General features: G+C 39.3%; 2 protein-coding genes across 3 annotated transcripts in view; both read left to right on the forward strand.

Annotated features, from left to right (window-relative positions):
• The window catches only part of LOC116298833 (protein-lysine N-methyltransferase SMYD4), a 33898-nt gene extending 10315 nt beyond the window's left edge, over positions 1-23583 (forward strand). For both annotated transcript variants that reach the window (XM_031707401.2, XM_031707400.2), the window contains exons 2-14: positions 13359-13532; positions 15579-15744; positions 16281-16415; positions 16573-16696; positions 16967-17082; positions 17713-17837; positions 18507-18612; positions 18716-18779; positions 19046-19218; positions 19631-20187; positions 21082-21246; positions 21749-22066; positions 22418-23583. In XM_031707401.2, the coding sequence (XP_031563261.2) occupies positions 13405-13532; positions 15579-15744; positions 16281-16415; positions 16573-16696; positions 16967-17082; positions 17713-17837; positions 18507-18612; positions 18716-18779; positions 19046-19218; positions 19631-20187; positions 21082-21246; positions 21749-22066; positions 22418-22706 (2466 nt within the window). In that variant the 5' untranslated portion in view covers positions 13359-13404 and the 3' untranslated portion in view covers positions 22707-23583. The remainder of the gene's footprint in view (positions 1-13358; positions 13533-15578; positions 15745-16280; positions 16416-16572; positions 16697-16966; positions 17083-17712; positions 17838-18506; positions 18613-18715; positions 18780-19045; positions 19219-19630; positions 20188-21081; positions 21247-21748; positions 22067-22417) is intronic.
• A 773-nt stretch (positions 23584-24356) lies between these two features.
• Positions 24357-27746, forward strand: LOC116298843 (uncharacterized). The gene is made up of 3 exons (XM_031707413.2): positions 24357-24543; positions 25355-26520; positions 26925-27746. The coding sequence occupies exons 2-3, from the start codon at positions 25360-25362 to the stop codon at positions 27456-27458; spliced, it is 1695 nt and encodes a 564-aa protein (XP_031563273.1). The 5' UTR covers positions 24357-24543; positions 25355-25359; the 3' UTR covers positions 27459-27746.
• The last annotated feature ends 16 nt before the right edge of the window (positions 27747-27762 follow it).

The following is a 27762-nucleotide window of genomic DNA, read 5'->3' on the forward strand; positions in this document are numbered from 1 at the left end:
AGGACATTAACCGTTTAAGGTTGGTCCTCTTAGACGGCAGCCAAGAGTACAGTTTGTGGGCTCCTGACTGCGTACGGTACGTACTGCAAGGCGAAGAGTACACTCACATACGTAGCTATGGTAAAGTCAACGGTCGATGGAAGTTCGACGTTGAAAGAAAGGCGGAGGCTAATCCATTGTGTGATTAGTCGTCCTCATGGGCTTCTAGGTATTGGTCTGCTACGTCGGACCTCATTTTTTCCGACATGAAATCGATCGATATCGTAATCAAGGCTCCTCCTGCGAACGCTGCGACGTAAGGTAACATCATATATTAGACCATTCTTTTCGTATTGCAAGGTAATGGTCTAAAGGCTTGGGACCTTCGTACAGGCAACACCAAATATGTTGACCGCTGCGTTGACAACCACATTTATCGCAGATGCCGTCCCAGTGTTCTCGGTTCTCCCATCTTACTCCTTCGTAGTCGTCAAAGCATACGAAATCTTGGTCTATTTCTTTTTTACGCAGCACTAAAGCCCGGCTGGTTTCAAGGGGGCAACATCGCTCTGCTAAATCGCCGTGGGTTTCACAGACAACTTCTTCGAGGTGGTAACGCCGGCAGCGGTATTTATGCCAGTTCTCTTCGAAGAGGGGTTCATCGCATCGGTGGCAATGGCCTTTAAGGCAGACTCTGTTCTCGCGGTGATATCGTAGGGCCTGTACTGTGGACAGTTCCTTACCGCAGTCACCGCAAACAGTGCTGATTGTCTTCTGACAGACTTTCTTGGAAAGATGGTATTGCAGTCGCTGCTTGCTACTAAAAGCTCTATCACATTGCACGCACTTCATTATATATACCTTATTTTTTATTGTTATTTTGTTAAATGCTGCAAAGAGGTCTCAAGTAAGGGTCTATTATTTCTTGTTATTTTGTTAAGCCCCCATTAAGAGATGAGGTATCATTCTTTCTCATCGTTGAAACCAGCAAAAAGATAATCATGTTAACCATTCTTCGATTACGATGATTTAACAAAATAACAATAAAAAATAGACCCTTACTTGAGACCTCTTTGCAGCATTTAACAAAATAACAATAAAAAAGAAAGACCTATGCTAATTCCCCTTGCCGGGGGCTTAGTAAGATCTTCTTTGCGACCTCTTACTCTTCTCGAGCGTCGTCTAAAGTCCTTTGTGCTTTAGTATCCGCGGGACACCAATGTCCAACGAAGTCTTCTTCAGAGAATACCTTATTACAGTGACGGCAGGTGTATTTTTTACACGGTTTGGGTATCGGTGTTTTGGGAGGGATTATGCAGTCAGCAGGTAGTTCGCACGTAATGCAGTCCATATATCTATGGGGGATATCGAATGAAGTCCTTAATGGACTCCTTAGCCCACGTCGCCATTGTCAAAAGCGCGCCAAACCGTTCCGCGCGCTTCAGACCACACATTTCATCGTACAATTCCTGTACGCGCTCTTTTAACCGGTCTATCTCTTCCCTTTGCATTTCTATGGTGTCTCTTTTATCCTTTGCGTCGGCGGTAATCCTTCTTACTGCTTCCACTGGTTCCATCTATATATGAACCCAGATCACATGCCTTATAACGCTCTGATAGTAGGACCCACCGGCTGCGGAAAGACCCAGTTCATCGTGGAGCAGCTATTAGGGCCCTTTAGATACCGCTTCGACTATATCGTGTTATTATGCCCCACCTACGTGAACAACCGCACCTGGACGGGTATAGGAGTGAAAGATGACGACTTCTTTGTAGATATCTTAGACCCTAACGAGTTATCCAGCCATTTGAAGTTCTGGCACAAGCAATTCCCTAAAGATACACAGACTTTACTCATATTGGATGACATTGCCTGTGGGGACGACGTAAAAAAGCGCACCTCCGAATTAGTGAAGCTCGCCTTTAGCGGCAGACATGACAACATTAGCGTTTGGTTGCTCTCGCAGCAGCTTACCAGCGTCTCTAAGCCCTTTAGGGAAAACATAGGCTCTCTCGTAGTATTTTATACTCCGAGCAAGTCTGACCTGGAAACCATCTTAAGCGACTACGGCGGTGAGATAAGCAAGGAACAGCTGCACGAATACATGCGACATTTAAAAACGCACCAACATTCCAAAATGATCTTCTCTTTGAGGTTTCCGTACGAGGTTGGAATCTATGATTCCTAATGTATATGGAGATTGAGCAGCTCTTAGATGAAGTCCCCACACAGCTAGATGAAAGTAACCTCAAGGAACAACTTAACATTCTTGTGTCATCTGGGAAGTGCAAAGAAATGATAGGCAAGGAACTTACCCATGAGCAGGTTAATAAGCTGTCAGAAGAGGAAGTTAAGAAGTTCCATAAGAGGTACGAGGCCGCCCTCGCAAGTAAGACCACGGACGCCGTAGCAGACTCCGCTATCCGACTTGCCACTAAATTGCTTGGACTTGCACTGCCTATAGACGACGTGGAGCAACTACAGAAGGACATAAGCGAGGACTATGTCATCGCCCAAGAACTTAAGATAACCTGCGGGTGGTTGTCTTTAAAGTGCGGTAAGTTAATGGCAGTCGCCTCTGCGGCACTTCACGTAGCTCAGCACGTCGACCTGAAGGAGGTACTAGGTTCCTTCGGAACATCTTGGAAGGACTTCAAAAAGGACAGAGAAGTTGAAAAGGTCTTTCAGGCAGCACTTGCTGAGGTACCTGATCAAGCCGCCTCAAGTACCTAGTCAAGTCGTTGTCAAGTCACCTCAAGTACTTAGTCAAGTCGTTGTCAAGTCATTCTCAAGTACCTAGTCAAGTCGTTGTCAAGTCGTCATCAAGTTACTTGTCAAGTCCTTCAAGCCCCTTAATATAAGATGAGTGACACCGAAGAACAACCAGAAAAGGCTCCCGTAGAAGATACCAAGATTACCAAGGCTAAATCTCCGGGCAGAGTCGCTGCCGGTAAGAAGCTCGCGGAGATGAACAGGAAGAACAAAGCAAAGAAAAAAGAAAAGGTGGAGGAAGAGGAATCCTTCATTAATCCTGGGTACGTCATCGGCGCGTTAGGAGTCGTTATAGCAGCAGGCAGCCTTTACTTACAATGGCGGGCTACGAAGCCAGAAGTAAAGTGGGAGGCCGTGCATGTGCCGCCAACATATCACGCACCTGTGGAACCGGCTGTTAGAAAAAGTAAGATCCCTGAAATGGAGTAGATTTATCACCCGTGGCAACCTAGATTTTCCTTCTCGCTTTGTAATATAATGTCGACCGCGTTGTTGAAAACTGTTGAAGAAGCAGCTATTATTACTTCTATTGTTGCGGGTATTGGTTGGGTAGGTAAGAAAGTGCTCAAAGAAGACTTTACTGAAGACCCAAGCAAGAGCTTCGCTAATTTTGCTAAGATGACCGCTGCCGTTGGCGGGGCTATCATGGTAAAGGATTACCTACGGAAGGAAAAGTACCTACCTAATGTATAATGGTTAGCTTAGTCGCAGGTGGAGTCATTGCAGCTTTAGCATTTACAGGGGCTAATTATGGTGGTCAGTATTTGGATAGATTAGTTAGAGGTGATCGCAGCGGAGACTTAGCCGCCGAAAGGAAGAGACACGACTTAGCGCTGGAGAAATATCAGCGAGACGTGGCGGCTTGGAATGAAAAAAGACAAGCTTACAGGGATTGGTTGGACAAGAACTACCAAGACAAGATGCAGGCGGATAAGAACTTCGAAAACACAGACTACGCCTTCAAACTTTATGCGCAAGCACACCCCGCGGCATTAACGGGGTTAAGAAAGCCTCAGTTCAAGAATTACTACCAGCCTTCTAAGAAACAAAAAGACAATGAGTTGGTCTTCGTAGGAGTTGCAGGGCTGGCCGGAGGCGCGGCCTTGGCGTATCTGCTCTAACGAAGGGGACTTGTCCCCTGTAATATATGATCGTCTTTTTGGAAAGCGACAAGAATGACTTTACTACTTATCTGAATCCTCCCATCAAAGCCTGTAAGGTTCGGTTGGTTAGTTGCTCTTTGTACAATTCTTGGCATAATTTAATTAATGGCTTTGTCATCGGAACTTCCGGCACCAAACCAAAAATACCAGATTCCCATTACACCCCCATAACACTGGCTAAGGAGCTAGCAAAGCATGGATATACTCTTACCACAGGATTACCCCATGAAATGAAATTCAAGAAAAATAGTGGAAGCGCTAATTTAATGGGCAGTCCATTGGTAGAACTCCTAGGTCTTACTAGTACCACGATAAATAGCGGCAGTACATATGATGTGAAATGGAAAGTCGCATCCTCTTACGAAGTCTATTGCGACTTGGTCCATAGTTACAACAATGGAGAAAAGTCTTCTCTTATGTCCAAGTTTCTACCCAAAGGTAATCCATTTGACCTGGTAGAATACACCCCCATTTCTTTGAGCTATGATTTGTCTAATTTGGTAGAAAGCATAAACATCACCATTAAAGTGGACGGAGAGACGGTGGATTTTAACGGACGCAAGATCAATCTTGTCCTGGAATTCATATAATGGGCCGCGTAGAGGACAAACTTAAAAGGATTTACTATGGACCTGAAGGCTATTGGAGAGGAGCATCAGCTATCAAGAAACTCGCGACCGCGGCCAGGGTATCAGACGAAACGGCTAAGAACTGGTTGAAAAAACAAACCCTCTGGCAGGTTTATCTTCCCGTGCCTAAGTACATTCCCAGGCCCAGCTTCACCGTAAATACCCCCAATGAAGTTCATCAGGCGGATTTGCTTTTCTTGCCGCACGATAAGGTGAGAAAGAAGACCTATAGGTACGCTTTGACCGTAGTCGATATCGCAAGCAGATACAAGGACGCCGAACCTATAACCAGTAAGGATTCTGGGGAAGTCGCAGAAGCCCTAGGTAGGATTTATAAGCGCGTCTTGAAATGGCCTAAGCTGCTGCAAGTGGATGCGGGGACGGAGTTTATGGGCGTGGTTACCAAGACCCTGAAAGACCACGACACTAAGATTAGAAGAGCTAAAGCAGAGTACCACAGGGGTCAGAGCATCGTCGAAAGATTCAATAAGACCTTGGCCGAGCGTCTCTTTGGGTACCAGTATTGGAAAGAGCTGGAAGATCCCTCCAAACGCACCAGGGAATGGACTCAGAGGCTCCCCCAGGTCGTCGCAGCTTTGAACAACGAGGCGGCCAGGGCTACGGGGATAAAACCCAGGGATGCCATAAAAAAGAAACACGTGGAACACAAGTCCTACGTCAGAAGTTCAAGGGCGGTCTTCCCCCATGAAAAAAAATTAGGTAATGTCACAGTCCGATATCTCTACGGACCGGGTGAATTAGAAGGAGGATCCAAAAGAGCTACGGATCCTAATTGGTCTTTGGAAACTTACCAGATCCGAAGCGTAATAGCTAAGAAGGGTCAGCCCATCTTGTATTATCTTCATGATGGTCCCACGCGTGGGTTCGTCAAAGAAGAACTGCTTATCGTGTGATGTCCGAATGCTATCGTATGCACTCCGTCATCACACATCCATCGCTTACCGTCAAATGCAGACAGTGACACCTTCTCCTGCGTGACGTTATGTATCTGATGACCATAGCTGCGCAGGCTGTTCATCTTATGCCGCTGTTCCTTGCGTGTTCGTAATACGTTGAGGTAGGACTCGTGCGTAATGTCCTTCTTAACCACATACTTTTTTACGCCTTTAGCTTTCTTTTCTACGCCGTCTAACTTTAGCACGCTGTACATCTTTGGTTTCAGGCCCACGTATTCCACGATGGGTTTTCCTTTCATCTCATCCTTTATTTTCCCGATTACTTTCTTGTTTTTAGGGGAGTAAAGAAAGTGGTCGCGTGGGTAATCGCTGGTGTCGTATTCATCGATGTCGGGAACACAGTCTTCGTAAATGTCTTCCGTCTGCACCTCTAGTATCAAGGAATCGGTGTCGGTGTATAAGAGGCGGCACTTATCACCGTATTTCGGTTTTAGCTTGTCGTAGTAAAACTCATACATGAGCAGCTTTGATAGGTCTAACACTGTAAACCCCGTGTATACGGGTTTATTCAGGAATAGATTCGCTTTCTTCATGTGAATCACGTAGAAGTTTAACATTTCTACGTATCTAACGAATCCGGGCTGTGACACGTATGCTTCTGCTTCCTCTCTGGTGCTGGCTATCTTTATGCTTACGCGCTTGCGGATGTTCTCCATTGTCTTTCCGAACACGCTGTTGTTCATCAGTTTGAAGAGGTTTTTCTCGAAGTCATTTTTCGCTGCGGTACGCTTTTGCGTGTTAAAGTCAATGTAGGGGCGCATCCATGGTTCCTGCGTGAACTTCAAAACGCGGTGGATCTTCTTCACGCGTAAGCCGTGGCGCACATAGAACTGCAGGTTGCGGTAATGCACCACGTACTTTCGCTTGTCCATCAGGTTCATAGTTAGTTTCCTGTACGGTTTGTAACCAGGGCACATTTGCTTTTGCAGCGGACTTAGCTGCTTAAATGGTATCTCTATCGCTTCTGGTGCTAAGGGGAACTCATTGTGTTCGTCGTGCAGGCGCTCTGGGTACTCCAGATCCACTTCTAAGACGTAACCCTTGTCTTCCTCCTTTCCTACCTGCATGTAGAAGTCTATCGGCTTCACTGGATCCCATTCGAAGTCGCGTACAGGTAAGTACTGCGACATTGCCCAACCGTAGAGGTTGTTTGCGTCTAAGTAGAAGATGTATGTGGTTGGCTTCTCCGGGTCGTACTCCACCGTGGGATTGTTTGCGCGGGCGTAACGTCGGCTGGGTCCGCATACGCCGCCACGAATACCGTCTTCCATAAACCGATACATGTCGTACTCCGTTAGGAGATCCAACTGCGCATTTGTCTTCTTTAACAAAGCACTCCAGCTGAGCCCAGGAGCCGTGTAGAAATTAGCGGGATCCAATCCGTAATATTCCATAGCCATCTTTCTGAAGCTTTGGAAAACATCTGCGAGCAGCACTACGTCAGACCTTAGGTAGATGTCGTGGTAGTCACCCATGTTCTCACAGGAGTACTTTTCCCACACGTCTAACGCATGCTGGTACTCCTCATCCTTTATACCGGACTCGTTTAGGGTGCTGTAGAAGCGATCTTTGGGTGGTAGGGGTTCTTTGAATCGATCCCAGGAGTCCATGTATTCGTATGGGTAGACTCCTTTCCTTTCCGCGCCGTATTGACTGGAAATGGGAAAGTTGGTGTTATACTTTACGAGGTTTGCCAAGGAGTCCGCCATAAACTGCTGCGAATCTAAGAACTTTAGCTTACCCACAGTTACGGACATGTAGCGCTCTTTGTTGTTGGGTATGCATTTGACGTCGGAGCCGTCTGTTCCTTGTAGTAGCAAATGGGAGTCGTAACCGCGGAGGTTGTGAAAGAACACCGGAATCTCCATATCTGGATTTACTTTGAAGTTTATATTGCATTTCCAATGAGCCGCTCCTCTGTATTTACCCGTGATGTGGCAGTGATCCCTAACCTTATCCACATAGAAATCCTCAACAAATGCTTTGTGGCAGTGAATGCAGTGCGTGGAGGGCTTTCCCGGCTTCTCACCTTTCTTAGCATACTTCCCGCATTTAAAATGAGCTTCTCCTAGATACTTTCCATCTTCATCCCACGCTTTCTTGGCTCGTCTTCCAAACTGAAGAAGCGTATGTTGACAAATGTGGCATTTTTTTGCCTTGTTAAAAGCCTCCTGGTTCTCTTTGGTAAATTCCATCTTCTTTGGACATCTTAATTGTTCTCTAATCTCTCCCTCCTCTTCTCGCAATGCTTCTAGAAACTCATTAGCTGCGTTCTTACCTCGGTAAATTACAGGAGGGTCGGCCTTACCGTCTGATCTGACTACTATGTAACCAAAGGAGCAGATCTCGTGTAATCCCACCTTATTCGTAGCACCACTTTTCTGCTCTTCCTTAGTTATCAACGCTTCAAAGTCTGCATATATCACGTAAGGCACCTGCATCTGCTTTTGATGGTCTGAGTAGGATAGGTTCTTATCTGTAGGCATCTGGATCCGTTGCGCCACTTCTTCGACTCCGCGACATATTTCGTCGTGATCCTTTAGAGCTTTAACGCTGGTAAAGGATAATAAGCAGCAATCACAGAAGTATTTCTTACCTTTGTGTTTGGTGTGTCTGTAAAATAGTCTGCTAATATGTTTAACCCACGAATAATGTCCGCCGTGGTAGAAAAGGTGTATTCGTTCTCCTTTACTCTTTGACAACACTAGTGGTACTATCGTTTGGTCTCTGACTCCGTAAACGTTAATTGCTAAATCGTTTATTTCCTCAAATATGGGGATGTCTATCAACTGCATGGGAAATTCCACGCCGTCCCACTCCAAATCGTCTGTTGGGTACTTGCTTGGTCTACATGGATCCTTATCTACTGGATACAGTGCAGACCTGATTGCCCACATAAAGCAGCGGTTGTCGTCATTCTTTACGTTAACGATTGCCTTCTTCCTTTCTACCCACACCGGCAGGGGTACGTAACTTCCTCCTCGTATTGGCACGTACCTTGCCATGCTAACCTCCATACCTTCTACCTCCTCCACTGTCCAACCTGATCCTTCTTTCGTGTAGTTAGACAGCGATTCCATTATTGCTTCTAAGGCTTCGCTGAGTGACCTATCCAGATTCGTGGACTCTAATATCACTAACGACTTTGATCGCAGCATTGCTGTCGTCGTTACCTCATCTTTTGATAAACTTACTTCTACCATTATACTCGCTTTCAGGGCTCCTAATTCTTCTATGCCTTTTCGAAGCGTTCTCTTGACCTTCCTTTCTGACTGACGCCAAAACTGCCTAACGTCAATCTCACCGTTACCGGGTATTGACACCGTTTCGAAATTGCTTTGGGATTCCATCTATATAATAGGAAATATCTTATACCTAATTCCAGACCCTTTTCAGATCGTCGTAGTCATACTCACAATCCTGACAATGCCAAAACAATTTAACCTTAGTCTCAAACTTCTTACCACATCCACAATCATAACTGCTCATACACTTCGTCTTCATTTTCAAATGCTTTTTCAAATCCGCTTCTTTCTTAAAAGTTCTCTTACAATCTTCGCACTCCATATATAGACTAACATATTTGCGCTGTTGCCCCCAACCACACTTGGAGTGGGTTGTTTCCGTAGGTGGATTTTTGACACGGGTCTTGCCCGTGTTGAGATTGCGCTGGAACCCCCATTCCCTATACTACTCCCATCTTTTACATTTTGCTTTGTTACAGTTTCCCTAGATCGAGCTAGATGATTTGACCTAAATAAATCGCGCTTTTAAATGCTACAAATTCTCTCCCATTTCCTCCAGTTACATGATTGTCGGCCGATATTCCTCATGAACCAGACAGCATATATATTATTTCTATAGTTTCTTGAAGCCAAGCCGGTCGCGATAGCGTAATGCTATCCTGTCGTGCAGGGAGGGTCGTTCAAATGTTTTGTGGGTCTTTTGTTCACCTGAGTAGCATAACATACCACCACTTCTTGCAGTATACGATCGTCTCATAACTGAGAATGCAAAGAGGTTGTGTCAAGAAAACTAATTTTTTAGCAGTTAGTTGACTAAGTAGAAAGGAAGTTCATAAAAAAATCAGTTCCGGGCTGGGGGAAGTAGCTAGTAACATCTTAATTCAGTAAAAGAACCAATTAACTTCGGGTGTTTATAAATTTCGTAGTACCCCGATTAGCCCGACCTACCAAATGGTGCCTCGGCTCAATGGCTCAAGCCTATCAGATGAAAATTCGACAGAGTTCGATAATCACAGTAGTAGTACGACCATCTTTACACGATGCACTTTTAGGATCATAAACTGTCAAATCAACGATCGGCTTCACGCAGAAAATGCGCAGAAACTCTTATTTTATTTTATTTTATTTATTTTATTTTATTTTATTTTATTTTATTTTATTTTATTTTATTTTATTTTATTTTATTTTATTTTATTTTATTTTATTTTATTTTATTTAGCATTTACCTCACATCAAATCATAGTTTAAACAAATGAAAAATATAAACAAATTACAGGCAGATGAGAGGTAAGGGATACCGCCACAGGTTTCCCCAATAGCGCAGCGCAACCGTGACGTCATAACAACGAAGACAAAGGCGAAATTCGGACAAACAAACTTACAAGTTTACTTTCAACAGAAAATTTTCACAGCCGATCGCAGTTGATCTTAGTTTACATGGGTTATTATTGTAACCCTAAGTAAAAAAAATTAAAATCGGTTCGTATAATCCTCGTAGCGGTTAAACGGGATGCAATGTTTGTCCGAATCTATTTTAAGAATCAGTGCGCTGCGCTATTACGACGGTCCCTTGAATAAAATGACATTAAATTATTGAACATTAGAGTGCTCTCACTAAACCAGTGAAACAAATGCTAATTTTTAGCACTAAATAGTGATAATTAAACAATAGAAAACAAAGGATTCTGTATGAAATAGTAATGATGAAAAGGTAAATTATACACCGTGAAAAGATGAAAAAACTTACTGACGTTTCGGACGCTAGTCCTTCGTCGGAGTAAAAGAGAAAGAAGTGGTAGAAAGGAGTGTATATATGATAGAATAAGATAAAAGAAACCAATGAGAGCAAGGTAGGCAAGGAAACAAAAACAAACAATCAAAAGACAAAAGGAAAGGTTAGTTGAAAATAAAGCGTTCATTAATCCCGTTGGGACTAAGAGTGCCCAATAGGTGAATAAGCCGCATTTCTTTGGTCTTGCGACAATCATTGTTGCCGTTAAGCAAAGAAAGACCGAAAACAATGAAGTCAGAAAGAGAATGGTTAGTTAGATTAAAATGGCGGGAAACTGGTTTGGTAGGATCGTTATTGCGAATATCATAAAGATGATTGCAAATGCGATCACCAAGACGGCGGCCAGTCTCACCCACATATAAAAGATTACAGCGGGTACATTTAATACAATATACAACATTAGAAGTGGTACAAACAAAATGGTCAGTGATTTTAACAGTAGATTTGGGACCGACAACAGAAGTGTGAGAGGCTATGTGAGGACAAGTATAACAACGTTTACGAGAACAGCGAAAAGTACCAGGTTCTTTGTTAGAGGGAAGAACTCCCTTGACCAAGAAAGAACGGAGATTACGATCACGTTTATAGGAAAAGAGAGGGCGGTTGTTGAAAATAGCAGAAGTGCGGGTATCAGAGTCAAGCAGAGAAAAGTTGCGGTTAACAATGGGCTTAATGGAAATGTTAATAGGATGATACGTAAGAGTGAAAGGAATGCGGTCATTAGAGGGACGAGTGTGAGATGTGAGAGCGGTGGTACGATCAATAGTAGAAACTTTACGAATAGCGCGATCAATAACATGAGCAGGATAATTACGCTTAAGGAAGAAGGAACGCATCTCAGAACATTTAACAGAAAAATCAAGATTATCACTACACAGACGACGAAGACGAAGAAATTGCGAGAACGGAATAGCGACTGGCCGCCGTCTTGGTGATCGCATTTGCAATCATCTTTATGATATTCGCAATAACGATCCTACCAAACCAGTTTCCCGCCATTTTAATCTAACTAACCATTCTCTTTCTGACTTCATTGTTTTCGGTCTTTCTTTGCTTAACGGCAACAATGATTGTCGCAAGACCAAAGAAATGCGGCTTATTCACCTATTGGGCACTCTTAGTCCCAACGGGATTAATGAACGCTTTATTTTCAACTAACCTTTCCTTTTGTCTTTTGATTGTTTGTTTTTGTTTCCTTGCCTACCTTGCTCTCATTGGTTTCTTTTGTCTTATTCTATCATATATACACTCCTTTCTACCACTTCTTTCTCTTTTACTCCGACGAAGGACTAGCGTCCGAAACGTCAGTAAGTTTTTTCATCTTTTCACGGTGTATAATTTACCTTTTCATCATTACTGTTTCATTAGAAACACCGACGCAGCTCACACTAGTTTTAGCTAGTTATACCTTTGTATGAAATAGTACTAATTAGTAGTATTTAATGTTCACGGTTTTAGTGCGTGCACTCTAACTTAATTACAGGAGAAAATTTGAAAAAATCGTTCTGAAAAGACGATAACTTTTGGCATGCAGGTTCAATTGTACATGCAGTCTTTGCAGAGCTTTAATTCATAGTTATAATTTTATATTGTATTTAGAAAGACCAAAACATGATTTGCTGCACGACTTTCTATCATTTTTGACGTTTTATATCAAATGTTTATAGGCGTCTGAAAGGTTTGACGTCATTTTATTAATACTTGGCCTCACCTATCCAAGAGGATCTTGAGATCAAGCTCGGAATGTCTGTTTTTAAAACAGTATATTTCATCTCGATTTTTCTCGATAATTTGTTGTCTAAATCCTGAAAACGCCTTTTAGGGGAAATTATCTTTATTTATAGTTGGCTCTTCTCGCAAAGAAAATCAAAGAAACCATGAACAAATCATATATTTGTTATATCAATCACTGTCAATCGTTTTCATTATTGAATGAAATTAAAATTTTGACTTAAGGTAAATAAAAAGATGCTGTCAGTTTGGACATTGTTTTGTATCCTACCACATAAAAAACCCGACTGATCTCAATTTTACCCCCAATCAAACCGGCAAATCGAAAAACCCGGCTGAGTGCATATTGAATGCATATTTAAAAATCACGTATAGTAATTTTATTTCTTTACTTTTGTTCAAGTTTTTAAAAAATACTAGGAACGGGGGGGGGGGGGGGTCATTATGGATAAAAAAGTCGTTCATAGCTGTATATTTTGTATTTTCCCGTAAAGAGAACACCGGTCATAACAGAACCTTGACGACCTAAGCCGGTAAAGGAACCGGAACTAAGGACGGGTATAGTAATTTTATTGCCACATGGAATAACAAAGTAATCTGTGTACCAGAACAAAGGTCTTGCCCGAAAAAGGAAGTGGTATATTCAAATTTTTGGTAATACCTTCACTTTAAAAAACTCTCAAAGATTACCTGCGTGGTGATACACGTGTCGATCAAAATAATTGATACAATATAATCTTAAGAGAAAATGAACTATTATATTCATATTCTCTTGATAATCTATATAGCATGCGCCACGAGTTCGTCAACGCGCGCAGCTCTCTTGGGTTTTTCCTAGTCTAAATAGATTGACAGGTTAAGTATAACACGTAATTTGATTGGGTGATTTCGATTTTCAACTATCATGCCATCCCGTCAGCCAATCAAAATGGTCGTAACATAGAGTGATTTCCCGCAGGGCAGCAATATTCCACCAAGTTTCATCATCTCATTATTGATTTGCTTGGGTGGTTGTTGGTCCTGTTAGTCCTGTATTTACACATATATTTGTACTCTTCTTGTAATACAGTCATTTTAGAGCTCATCCAGAGGACATTCAGGACTCCTGAAGCAGCATGTCTTTCAATTTAAAGGAAGAATGGGAGAAGATCGTGGTGGAGCAGCTCAGTCGACCTCATTTGAAAGACTTCGGCAAGCTAAAGACTGACTTGGAAAGATTCAGATTTTGCAGGAGTATTATAAGGTACTTTCAATGAATAAAACTTTGAACATGAACTGCTCTTTTAGTTAGGTTAAAACGGGTTTGTATAGGTGGGTTTTAGACGTTCTTCATTGATTTTTGAGCGATGCGAAAGTGATATAAGCTTAGGTTATTTATATTGTCAAGTAAAAGCTACCTGGTAAGGCTTGAACCAATAGTAATATATGGAAAGACCTAAAATCCTCTTCATCTCATGATTTTCTTTTGGTTTTCCTCTTTGCTTAAGTTTGCAACTCTAGCTTCTCTTCTTGCAGCATGACAGAGGATTGAGATTCTGTTCTATCGAAATTTAGAGCTCGTAAACTGCTAACCTTGAGCTAAACTTACTGAGGTTATTTTTAAAACCCGAAGCCTAGATCCCACTAAGAGGACAGTATTGAAATGCTTTGGTTTGGTCCACTAATTTGCTATTTCTAAGTTTCAAAAAACAGCAGAGAATGTTCTCTTTAAGGATTCAAAGGCTGCCTGATAATTTTGACAGCTAGGTGTTGTTGACTCGAGGATCTTGTCTTTCATTCAAGCTCTACCCTATTTTGAATTTTCAAACAACTCGTTATCCTTGCAAAAGGTTTTATCTTTTTAGCTATCTCTGAAATACGGATTAATCTATTAGTCCTTTTTAAACCATTTTTAATATAACGTCAACCATTTCATATCTTAAATACATTTTATCTTGTACCATTTTATCCTTGGGGTTTAGGTAGTATTATAATCCAAAAAAATTCAGTTTTCAGCTGGTTATTCCTCATTTCTTCACATAATTAAAAGAATGGCTAAGATTCAATTTTTGCGGCTAGATTAAAAATAGGGACTAGTACTCTGCACTTTGTATTATCTTCTCACTAAAAAATAGGTGTGGGCAATATTTTTTCAAACTTTAGTTTGTCAGGTCATGTCAGAAAACCTGCAGTTTATTTGTTTATGTCAGTCATTGGCCTTTCTTATGTAGGATTTTTTATTCAGACAGTTTTGCTATAGGCGAGCTAGTTGCATGTACTAATTGATGGGTTGCAAGCGTTCCCAAGAGAGTCAAAAGACAAAAACATGGCGGCCATCGTGGTACCGTTAACAATGGATGCTAAATCTTTTGTTAAGTGGTACCAACATGGCTGCAATGACGCAAGGTGGAAACAAAAAATAACTAGTTCCTGTAATGCAAACCTTTAGACATCTAAAAATAATACTAAAATCACCAGCACACAATCACACCAGAACACAAGCATGACAAAGGGCAACCAATCATAGGAACAAATTATACTGACATTTTTGGCATTAAAAACAATCACCTTTGTTGTACAATCTTGTTGACAAACTGCTGTTTAGGTGGCCTTTGCTGTTCAGCATCAATTGAGCTTTTTGTGTAAATAGCATTCAAACAATGATTGTTGGCATTTTAGAATTTGAATAACAAATTACATGTAAGTAACATAATCATAGAGCTACACGCAACAATTTCCAAAATTTTAATTTTTTTAATCAAAATATTAAAAAATGTTTTCCTCCCTGATACACTACTCATATTTTTAGGCAAAACATATCCAATTAAATTCAGTGTCACTGTAATTGCTTGAGGTAAACAAGTTCAGCTTGCTTTTATCTTTGGCTTTTATCTATATGCAATAAAGTTTTGTCACCTCTTAAAGCAGCTGCCAACCATTAGTAGAATTTTGGCAATTTAATTACATATAAATAACTTTTGCAGATAAAAATAAAACCATTGCCTGGCACTTCAGTACTCCAGCATTGTGTTTTGAAAGTACTTTGTCTATTTTAAGACTTTAAGGTGTTATCTAATGTTGGAAACTACTTTGAAAGCTATATATCAAATTTTTGAGTTATGAAGATGTATGAGGTTACAATTAAACAAGATTTACAAATTATGGAAGTAGTGTTATCTCATTTTTTCAGTTTTTGGTCTTTCATTTTGTTATTTTTAAGATCCCTTTAAAATTAAGGGTGTCTAAAATTTATATGAAAAAGTGAAAATAATGTGCATGTATGTTTATTGTATTTTGGTCTTGTTGACAGTAATGAGCCTAGGGTCCAAGATCTTATTCAAACTGTACAAAAGGTCTTGAATCGAAAGAGGAGTGTGCCTGGAAAGTCTATTGAGAAAGTTCAACAGTTTGCAAGTGCTGGTGATGATTGTTGTGTGAAAAAGCAGTTCAGGAAGGCTGTGCCATACTATTCCAAGGTAAGCAAAGCAGTTGTTTAGGGAATATGTTATCATGTTTATGTGTGAAGGTTTTTTCATCCACTGTGCCTAGTTCTCTTGAATTATTTATTTAGTCTCAGGGTAAATGCCAACTTCAAATCATTGAAAACAATGCATGATAAAGCTGTCTTTTTTTATGTCATTTTTGTTCAACTCATGCAAAGTTCAGTGTTTTTATTTGGCCTCATAGTGTGCTTGTTAGACCAATTAAAAAATGATTGGTTATGATTCAATATGGCAATTTTCCCTTTTTAAAAAAAAATTCATCCTTTGTGAATTGTTGGACTATAAGAATAGGGTCTAGAAGACATTGGTACCTCTTTTTTGTAGATAAACAATGCATAAGTCTTGTGTTAAGTTCTAAAATGTGCCTTACATAATTATATTTTCAAAATCACAGTGAAATACCGGAATTGGGTATTTCAGGTTTTATGTAAATACTCAATACATGTTAAAATATTGCTTCATTAAAGTAACCTGTCTGAAAACAAGAAATATTTTTTCTCTTAAAATAGAGCATCCAGTATTTTCCTTGCAAAAGAAACAGCACATCTTCATCCAATGAACCTACGAGCTTAAACTCAGAGCCAACACTTGCTGCTGTCTTAACAAGAAGAGCTGAAGCATTGTTTATGGTTGGAGAATATGAGGTAAGCAGAGCATTTGAATTTGGCGTCCTCTTGCTAGGAATTCCCAATGCAGTAAGACTAAAATGACTAAAATAAATCCAAGCAGAATGAATGATAAGAATCCTGAATTTACGTTTGAAAGTCTAGTATTTCATCTCATTTTGTTCAATCATTCCAGGCTTGTCTGAATGACATTAGAGAAGCTTCATCATTACAGTACAATCACACTCTTAGTGATTGCCTCATCAAGGTAGAAAAAGCTTGCTTGAAGAAACAAGATAGACAAGCCAGAGCAAGCACAGGTAAGACTTCACATATACGTATATATAGCAAGTATATCATCAAATAAGAAGCAAAATATTGGTAACTGTCTTGGAGGATGAAAGTTTCATCTTTGTTGAATTTTTGTTTTGAAAAATTGTGTCTACTGTATTTTAGCATGGATGAATATTTCGTCTTCCAAGATAAAAATAGCCATTAAAATAAAAAAATGAAAGTTGAAAGTTTTTTTTCCTTCCTGTTCAAAAATTGAGAGTATATTTGAATAAATTGTTATTGTGGTGTGATTTTAGGATCAAGTAGCAGCCCAGCTCTACCTGAGCTTGCAGGAGGACAACATGATAAAATTGCTAATGGGTCAAAACTTATAGCAATCAATCATGATGCTAAGCAGGGTAGATTCCTGCAGGTACGTGTTCTTCGATTGCACATTACGTCATCACGACTATGTTTGTGTCATTTAACAAAAGATTTCTCATTAGCATCCACTGGTAATGGCACCACAATGGCCGCCATGCTTTTCTTTTAACTGCCTTGAGAATGCTTGCAACACATCAATTCTCAGATTTATAAAGCTCAAAAAAATGTCATGCAAGAGCCTTCGTTTTGTGAAGAAAATATTGTCAATTAAATAATAATAATGATAATAATAATAATAATTTATTTCTTGAAAAAAGTCTCGATGCTTTTTACAGGTATTGGATAGAAATATATAGAAAAAAATGAAAATATGTATATATATATTGAAAACATATTTTTAAAAAAAAACACAAGTTTTCACAAGTTTTTTTCTCTTTTTGACATCTTTTTGACAATTTTTGAATAATTATTCATATTTATTTATTTATATTTTTTTCAATTCACAATTATTGTGCTATTTACCGCTAACCAATTAAGTATCAGTATGATGTTTCAATTAGCAGAGTTTGTATTCTAATTTTGAATTTGTCAAAAATGTGTCAAATTTGTGGAAGTGTTCATGGTATGATACATAGCACAGAATGAGAGACATATAATGACATGTTTTTTAATCTTCCAGGCATGTGACGATATCCGTGCAGGAGATGCACTCATTGCTGAAAAACCTTTTGCAGCAGTTTTACTGCCAGAAAATTCTCAGAGCTATTGTGATAATTGTTTCAAACCTCTTGTGGCACCCTACTCGTAAGTATTTACTAGTTCACATAATAAGAAAATTTTCACCAAATAGATGGCAACAGTATTAACAGCAAAATATTAATATTCTATATAACATAAGATAGATTTACTGCTATTTTCATAAACATGCAAACTTGGTAGCTGTGACCGGCATGCTGAAATATTTTTTTTGCTGCAGCCAATCAAAACTGGTAGCTTTTGTGTCCGTTTGGACCTAGACTATTAAGATTAGGGCTGTTTTTACATAAATCTTCCTTTAATCCTCGTTATCTTTCATAATTACAACTTAGAATTTTCTTATTAACGGTAGATTCCATAATTTTGTAAAACATCGTAGTCCCCTACGTCTTTTCTATGACTTCATTCAGGGCAGCGCCATCTTCTCTCCCTTCCCGGGGCATGATGGGATTATTACACACAGGAATCCCGGTCGTGCGAAACAAAGGGTTCCCAATTCCCAAAACCAGATTTCTGAACAGCTTTCATCTTTTTGACTGGCAGCAGTGAAAAACCAAATTCCAACAGGCAAATGGCAATTACAGAGTTTGCTTGTTTATGATAGTTAGGAAATTTAAAAAATGATTAAACATTTTCAAATTGTCATGCTTTATATTTTATTTTGTAGTTCTTCAAGGCCTTTCAATAATTATTATCATTGTATTTGTTTGTATTTAGGTGTAGAAAGTGTTGTTCAGTGCTCTATTGCTCTCCTTCTTGTCGAGACAATGCCTGGATGGAATATCATTCAGTTGAGTGTTCTCTTTTTCCTGTCTTAGAAATGGTAAGTCTCTATTAACTCTTGGATGACATAACTTAAGTTCATGGAGTCTATTTCAACTTTTTTTTTCTAGTAAAACTAATTAGTTTTAACTTATTTCTTGCAGTTGGACACCTTTGTACACCTTTCTCTTAGAGTGTTACTGGCAGCTGGGCCTGAGCAAATACTAAGTAAGTTACACAGCTTACTATCATGTGAGCTAGTAAGCTCACTCTCTGCTTGTTAAAAAACAAGTTTTTCCATTAAGAGATTAAGTGATTGACTTGAATACTAGAAGGGTGGTGTAAGGGCAGTGCAGTTTTTTTTCTTCTTTGAATAAATTATATTGCATTCCAAGGTTTCTCAATAAAAGTTAAAGTCATAGTTATGTTTTGCATTGGTATGCATTAGTTTGCAACTTTATTAATCCAGATATTTATCTATTTGTGTGGTGTAGATGTCCTACAGGAAACATGTACTGGCAGGGATGTGGAGGCTTCATCTGTTAACATGGGAAGTGTTCCAGGCTGCACATCTAGTGGTGCATATCCTGGAGACTATAGCTCTGTCTTCTCACTAGTCACTAATTCAGAGCTACAGCCAGTCAAGGCATTAATGTCATATTCACTGGTAAGTACTGTAGTCTTGCATTTTATTGCTTATATCATGTCAAAGAAGAGGTTAAAAACATAATAAAACTAGGGTCTTTTTACAAATAAGGCAAGCTTTCAGGTGCTGTCTGGTTTGCCATGTTTCAATTATTGAAGATGGATAAAGACATTTAGAATTGTTAATGTTGTCCTGAACTATAAATAGTATGCATTTATGGTAGTTGTTATCCAGTGTTGAATCAAGCCCCACCCCCACCCCCCAAAATGAAAAGAAAAAAGATGAGACCTGTAAGCATGTGTATTGGTTAAAAAAGATACACTGTCCCTATCCCCCATGGCCAAGACCAGGCTACCCCTCTGCTGTTACCTGATACATTCAATGGCACTGAGATGAAACACTGCAATTAAACACTGATATTTTTGGCTTTCAGAACTCAGCATTTTTAATGGAATTTTTGGAAGATGCAGTATCATTACCTAAGACACAGAGATTACGAAGTCAAGAAAATGAAACGAATCGTGCAGATTCAGGACAAAATGAACTAGATTCTGATGATGACAGTGTAAATTTGAGTGATGTATGTCAGACCTGTGAACAGGAGAGAACTGTTGATGTAATTTCTTATAAACGATCACATTCCGAATCATCTGATGAGCTTGGGTGCAAGGATGGACCAATGAAAAATGTCCTCAGATGTGGAAAGATGTCTGACTCACTTGGTTTATACAACGAGGAATTTACGAACACTTTAAGTGAAGAGGTTGTAGGATCATTGTTATTGCATCACCAACAGCAAATGCTTTGTAACGTGCATGCCATCACCACAATTGTTTCAACAAGTAGCAGTGACGAGGAAGGTGATGAGGACTATAATAGTATAGGTGTTCATGGACAGGTTATTTCACGAGAACAAAGAAGAATTGCTACTGCTATTTATTCTACCGGATCATTACTCAATCATGCATGTGATCCTGATGTAATAGTAAGGTAAGAAAAGAATTTCCAACAGATTTGACCATTTCACATAATCTTAGGGAATCCCTCTAAATTGTATTTTAAAGTGGCGTACAGTTTACAGCAAATTTCAATATTATGCAACTCAATATTATTGCAAGTTGCCCATTGGAAATTATTTTTTTAAGAGTTAAAGGTATTGACTGATCATTTTTGATCAATGCAATCAAAAAAGCAAATTTTAGCATGATGCAGCTCTCACTACAAAGTTTGCGTAATATTGAAAAGTAATATAAATGCAATTCATATAAGCCATTCCAAGATCAAGGAATAGAGTGAGCATTGGCATTGTAGTGCATTGAGAGTCTGTTTTAGGGGATATATTTCTAAGATGGCATCTATTTGTTTCCAAAGACAATCCAACCATGAGCTGCAATGCTAAATAGATCGAGTTTCTTCCTCAACCTCAGAATGGGAACCATTGTCTTTCAATTTTTTTGTGCTAGGGACTTATCTATAGATAAAATACTTACTCCTAACCATTTTGTTTGGTTATATTTTGATGCACTTAAAATAGTGCAGCGTGCTGATTCTAAAATAGCTTAAAGATTCAGACAAACATTGCTATCTGTTTAACCGCTATGAGGATTATACGAACCGATTTTATTATTTTTACTTAAAGTTACAATAATATCTCATGTAAACTAAGATCAACTGTGATCAGCTGTGAAAATTATTTGCTGAAAGTAAACTTGTAAGTTTGTTTGTCCGAATTTCACCTTTGTCTTCGTTTTAATGATGTCACGGCTGCGCTGCGCTATTGCACTGGACGCAGTACTTGATTGGTGACCATTAGTAGCACCCTTCAGTGAACATGATTGTATTCTTATGGGATTCTAGTAACTCATCATTATTTTTTTCTTGTAGTTTTGTTGATGGTGTTCTAGTAGTAAGAGCGACACACAACATTTCTCCTGGTTCAGCCATCACTCACTGCTATGGTCCACATGCTAGCCGTATGCCCAGAGAAGAAAGACAAAAACTTCTGTTCAAACAGTACTTCTTTACTTGCCAGTGTTCTGCTTGTACCAGGTACTGTTGTATTCGTTAATGCCATTTCCTTTTCCCATTACTTTAGATACTTATAACAGTACTAGTTCATTTCTTTTTATCAATCTTCAATGCTTGCCCTTTAAAGCACTAATGGAGGGTAGTCTGGGGTAGAGGATTAAGAGAATGAGTCTATACTGACTTCTCCATGGAAGAGCATGTTTGCATCATCATCAACTAGAGGATGAGGATGACATGATGGTAAAATGCTTGCCTCTCACCTCTGAGTTCCTCATGGATTCAAATACTATTATCACCTCCTGTGAGCTGAGTTTTTCCTCCCTAGCTCTTCTCAAATCAACTGCAACTAATTCCAATTGCTCTGGGGTCATACGTGGACTTTATAGCAGCTGCCAGAGGTCCCCTCGCATGCTTTCAGTCGAACCCTCTTGAGCTGCTTTACTTGGGATTGTGATTAGCATAACAAACCAGTGATTATGCTATATTTTAACACCTTTAACCATCTTTTTATATTATCTTCTAGGGATGAGGAGATGGAAAAAAAACTGTTATGCTTCTCTGCATTTGCTTGTCAGAACTGCAAGGGTGCCATGACGCCAAGTATAGTTGATTCAACAGTTGGTAGATGTCAGAACAAAGACTGTAATCAGGAGAAGTCTCTTGAGGAAGAACTGAGACTTGCTTGTGAAGCTGACCTGTTTTTCTGCAAAGGTATCAGGTTATTGGAAAGAGTTGGTGTTCATGATGCTCTAGAGGTGCTCTTAGAATGTTTACGGATCAGGAAGCAGATACTACATCAGTACAACAAGGATCTTGCAGAAACACATGATGCTATTGCCAGGTAATAAACTGTACCAAATGCACTAGTCTTTATTGATGTTTTTTGTTATTACTTATTAAAACAGCAAATAAATTAATCATAAGAAATGGATATTTTTATAAAACAATAGGAATGTATGTGATGCAGAAATTCAAACAAATATTAAACTTCATTTATCTGCTTTACCCCGTTTAAATTTGCCCATATATTCCAGATAGCAAATGCCAAAAAAAAAAAAAATGCGGTCTGTGTTGTATAAGCTTTTGTCTTCTTTGAAGTTATCTTGATATTAAGCCAACAGCCTCTAGTAACACCTTAAATGGAACTTACTATTTCAGCATACATATTTTTAACCATTTTCTTTTTTTAAAGGTGTCATGCCATGATTGGGGACTTTAAGAACGCAACTCATCACTGTCTACAGAGCTCTGAGGCAGTGGAAAAGGCATATGGCTCATCAAGTGTAGAATATGGACATGAACTTCATAAGCTATCGCAGTTGCTCTTTAATGACCAGCAAGTAAAGAAAGCTTTAGCAACAATAGACAAGGCAGTTGGTCTCTTGGGAACCCACTATGGCCACTGTCATCCTGATGTCAAAGAGCTTGGGGAGATGAAAAAATGCCTTGTTGCTGTAAATGGCAAAGGAAACCACTTATAGTATATATATACTTGACCACACTCTGCCTGGCTGTGATAGTGCACGTCATGCATGAAGAACATTAACTGAACTTCTCCTTTGTAGTCCCTGTTTATCATAAACTGCAGATGGGTAATGAGGTGATTAAACTTGTAGAACCAAACATTGTAGTTCCTTGGCCATCTTGAAAGAAAAAGGGATTCGTGATGAGTTAATTCAATGTCAGAAACAGTAATGCTTGCTCAACTATAAAAAGTGTTCCAGATATTAAAGTTTATCTGACATCATAACCAAGAAAGAATGAAAAAAATCTAAAATTAAAAAGGTGTGTGCTTGGGTAACACGAAAGTAAATCCATAAGCTATAAGAAAGAAATATTGACCAACTATGACATAAAAAGATTTCTAGAATGACATAGAAGAACTATTTATTTGACAAAGCTCCACTACTCAATATGTGTAGAATAATATAAGAATGATTTTTATGTTACTTAAAGATATGGTAGACTTAATAACTCTGATAAAAAAATGAATTACATAAGAAAAAATAAACGGAAAAAAGGTTTTAAAACTGCTACAGTTGAGGTGGGCTGGGTACATGTACAAACTAACAACCTAATCCTAGCAATAATGAACAAGTATACTTATTTCCAAGAGTTTTGTTGAAGTATTTTATAAAGTTTCATTATTTTTGTTGAAAGTATAACCAAAATATTGTTAGCCATTATAAAGAGAGAATTTTTGTAGTACATGATCATCAGATAACTTAGGTAGCTGGTTGGTGAATCAGTATAGAGTTAGTTTACTCATATTGAGAGTTATGGATTATATTGTTCAGTAGCATGGCAGAAAGTGTCATACTGTGTTAAGGAAATAAGGAATAAAGAAAGTTTATTTTATTATTTGTATTCACTTTATCTATTGCTCAATATTAGTGCTATTGATGATTCTTAAGCTGTTTTTGTTATTCTGATTTTGTTTTCTGATATTAGATATGAGGCTAAGCCTGCATGGCTTCACTTGTCATTTGATTCATGCACAAAGGTTTCACTACAAGGCTATGTGCTAAATTAATTCTTTTCTCCTTTCATGAATCACTGAGCATAATGAATCCTACATGTGTAACAAGCGAAGGATCAATAACTGTTCCCTCTATGATCTCAGTATGCCAAAGCGTGTGGTGAGGGAAGGGAAGGTAGAGTTCTTGTAAGTTTGAAAAAGCTTTAGATTTTGTCTGGAATACTATGAAGGAGTAAAAGATTAATTTTTCAGTGAAGAGCTTTTGTATAACTAACTGTTATGAGAATTGGAAGTAAAAAATGTAAAAGGCAAAAAAAAATTCCCATTTTGACAAGGGAAGTTTTAAATCACTAGGTTACTAGAGGTTAGTAAATGTCATTTTTATTGTTTTCGTTTGTCTGATTTGACAATCTATTTTTGTTTCATTGGTTGAGTAAATTCATTCAAATTCAGAGTTCAGAGAAACCACACTACTGACCACCCGTAACTGATGGTAGCCAAATCTCACTTTCATTATTCGGGTTATAGTTATTAGGTTACTGGTTACCCGATTAGTCATTAGTTAATCATTAGTTACCAATCCCCTTGTGACAACACCTCGAACGCTTTTTGTCGGCTTACCATGGGGCCGACAAAAGAGGTAGACTGACGATATATTGACGAAAGCTTTTGGTTATTACGGATCGAGTACTTGATCAGGAACTTGTGGTTCAGTAGTGTGGCCGAAAAATACCTAAAACACTGTAATCGATCCTCTTGAAATTCTAGTTATAAATTGACGGAACTAGATAGAGCGACTATTCAATACAAGCTGGCAACAAGACGACAACCGACAGAAGGTAAAAGGCACTCAAGTGATTTTGTCGATTTACTTAATAGACTCGAATATGATAAGCTGAACTACTTTTCCTACTACCTTTTTGCCTAGTACCCTTGCTTTTCAAAGAGATGACAAACAAAGCCTCTCTCGCAGGCAAAATGGTTTTTTTCAACACATTGCCCAAGGAATAATTTGGTGCTTTACTTGATTTGCTTGATCAAGCGGCGAGTAGCATCGTTAGTCTCCCCAGCCATTCTTAGCTTCGTCACGCAACATTTGCGTGACGACATTAAGAACAACTTGCATACCGGGGGTAGCAAGACGTAGTCCAGCTCGTGTAAGAAGAGAGGGAGGGAGAAAGAAGGTGAAAGAAGGGAATGGATGGATGTTTGATTGATTAATTAATTGATAATATACACCGTGAAAAGATGAAAAAACTTACAGACGTTTCGGACGACGCTAGTCCTTCGTTCTATTATACTCGTAGTACTAAGAAGATATAACTAACTAAAAACTAGTGTGAGCTGCGTCGGTGTTTCTAACTAAGTTTTTGTTGATATCTTAAAATAAAATGATAAGAATACTCACCTTCATGTAAATAGCGATATTCACTGTTTACAAAAATTGACGTCGAAAATCTTTTCTCATTCAAATTTGCCAACCGTTAAAACAAAGGATCTCTTTGTTTCAGTAGCCAACAGATCTCTGATTGGACATTAATATCAAAAGGTGACGTAAGCGCAAACTTCGCTAAAAGTACTAAATGAATATAAGAATGTATATATAAGTGTTTGTTTTCTCATGTGTTTGTCGTGTTTTAATCTACCCAGAAAGTATGCAGCGTCCTGACAAGCGACCTCGTTTAGATGTAAACCACAGCCTGAGTGCCGATACCATACTGCGCGCACAGAAATATGGGTCTTTTGACTGGCATTCAATAGCCCCAAAACCAGTCTTTGATTATCTTCAAACCCTGGCCCACAGTGTGTCATGTTCTCCAGAGCAAGTCTTCATGGGCTTCCTGGCCGTAATTCCTGGTCTTCTTGGAGGCAAAACTAAACTAGTGGTGCGATCAGCCTACAAAGAACCTCCCATGATATATAGTGCCTGTTTGGTCGATCCTGGCGCGGGAAAGTCTGCAGCTTTTGACTTGGTAATAAACCCCTTGCACCTTCAGCACCTCAGTTATGACCACACCCACTGCGGGATAGGCGACAAAATTCTACATTTTTATCACTCTCTGGATCATCTATTCCTTGTCTCAGTGGAACATCCATCTGGTACCGTTCTCTTTAGTCCAAGACTGGATAAGTTCCTAAAACATATTCTAGGTGAAAGCGAAGAAAAAGCCGCGCATGAAAGAGAAGTATTTTGCGCACTACATGATGGAATGAGCAAGTGGAAATCATGGTCGACGTCCGACGACAACAAAAATATACCCCACGATGGAGTGATAGACCCTTGCGTGGTTATTGGCGGCTACAGCCGGCCTGAGTCCTTCAGTGAGACCTACCTTAGTCTCTTGAGTAAAGATGAAGGATTAGCTGATCGTTTTCTTCTTGCAACTCCTCCTCCAGTTGCCTTGAAGGAAGAAGAAATGGACCATTGTGAAGACGTCTTAAAATTAATGTATCATACTGTTGACTTGTCGAAAATGTATCAATTTATTTGGAAGACGCATAATGAACATAGTGACTCAAAAGTATACTTTCTTTCGTTTAAAGCTAAAACTTTATATAACGAATATTCAAATGAGATAGCGAATAAGCTTAACGAGCAATGGAAGACTCGAGCAACATTGTCTGGCGCCCTCTCAAAAGACAGGAGGACAGTTCTTCGTCTAGCTCTAAATATCCATGTGTTTTACCATGTCCTTGGGGAGATGCTAGGAGGCCGTGAGTTGAAACAGATTCCAACCCAGATAGAAGAGACTGTCATGAGACAAGCTGTAGAACTCACCAAGTACTTTGTAAAACAACGCAACATTCATAGACAGGTAAGATACGAGCATGCGCTCGAGATCACAAAATATTTGGTTTGTTTGGTTATATTCAAAGGATCAAATGGTTCAATGGACATACATTCGGTTATCCTTCCCCTTTCCATCCTCTAGTGTAAAACTCATACAGTATATATACGTGTTTGTGTCATTGAATGTGATGTGCGTTCCGGTGACGAGTTATCAAGGCTCCCTAACTACGATATAATTTAATCTGGCATTCAAATAGATGCCGTACTACGGTATACCTACGGTAGGTTATACCGTTGCTCGTGCGCTAATTACTGTGCCTCTTTCTTCCCTTTTCTCCTTTTGTGTTTTTACTTTTCCTCTTACTTTCTATTTTTCTTTTTTTCTTAAATTCATTTATTTTTCTGTTTCTTTTTTCCATTTCTGTGTAGTGTGACCGCGAAGAAGCCGCCACAAAAGTGCCAAACGCACCCAAAGCACCTAAAGCTGAAAACGTCGGACACGAACCATATGACGAAGCCAGCAATCTGAAATATAAAAAGAAGATTCTCCTCCACCCTGGTCCGTTCGTCAAGACAAGAAATATGCTGAGGACCATTACGAGTGGGAGTCGTCATATCAACAGCGACAAGGTAAGGCAGTTAATGCAAGAGCTGGAAGATGAGGGTTATGGCGAACTACACACTAAAGGTGGAAAAGCACCAACTTTCCTTAAAGTTGTACCAATCAAACTCCCTCGGCCATCGATAATAGATCCTGTCAAATATCAAGAAGTTTTCAACAGTGTGGATAATGCGCTACAGCCACATGAAAAAGCAGCTTTTATAGAACTATACCGTGACAAAGATTTGCTGCAGTTTTGTCAGTCAACTCCGATAGTAGAAGTTTCCATGTCAAGTCATCCAGTACAAGCTCCTGGGATTCTAGTGAAAGAACAAGTCGCAAACAGCTACACCAACGCTTAAATGCAATATTGACATTATCATCAGTGTTTAAATATTCACAAATACCAACGGTAAAGTAAAGGAGAAGGGGTTGGCACGTTCCACCAACGTCTGGTGGCCCCACACCTCTGGTGGCCCCTGTACCATTTTCTCCGCGGCAATACAACCTGTGATTACGAAACTTGGCAGGGATGTAGTCACGTGCCCTGTCAGTCACCCCAACGATTTTGGGTGTATGACGTCACATATCACGTGACTTGCTAAGATAACATTATCGCTAGTTTTTGAAATAAACCTTTTTTGACGTTATTACACTACCAAAGTC

The sequence above is a fragment of the Actinia tenebrosa genome, unplaced genomic scaffold (assembly GCF_029948245.1).
Source record: "Actinia tenebrosa isolate PJP-AT-01 unplaced genomic scaffold, QUT_ActTen_1.0 PGA_scaffold10__47_contigs__length_13832649, whole genome shotgun sequence".
Lineage (NCBI taxonomy): Eukaryota > Metazoa > Cnidaria > Anthozoa > Actiniaria > Actiniidae > Actinia > Actinia tenebrosa.

Coding starts and splice junctions, on each gene's coding strand:
- LOC116298843 (XM_031707413.2), top strand. CDS start 25,360: ATGCAGCGTCCTGACAAGCGACCTCGTTTAGATGTAAACCACAGCCTG. Junction 26,521..26,924: donor AACGCAACATTCATAGACAG/GTAAGATACGAG, acceptor ATTTCTGTGTAG/TGTGACCGCGAAGAAGCCGC.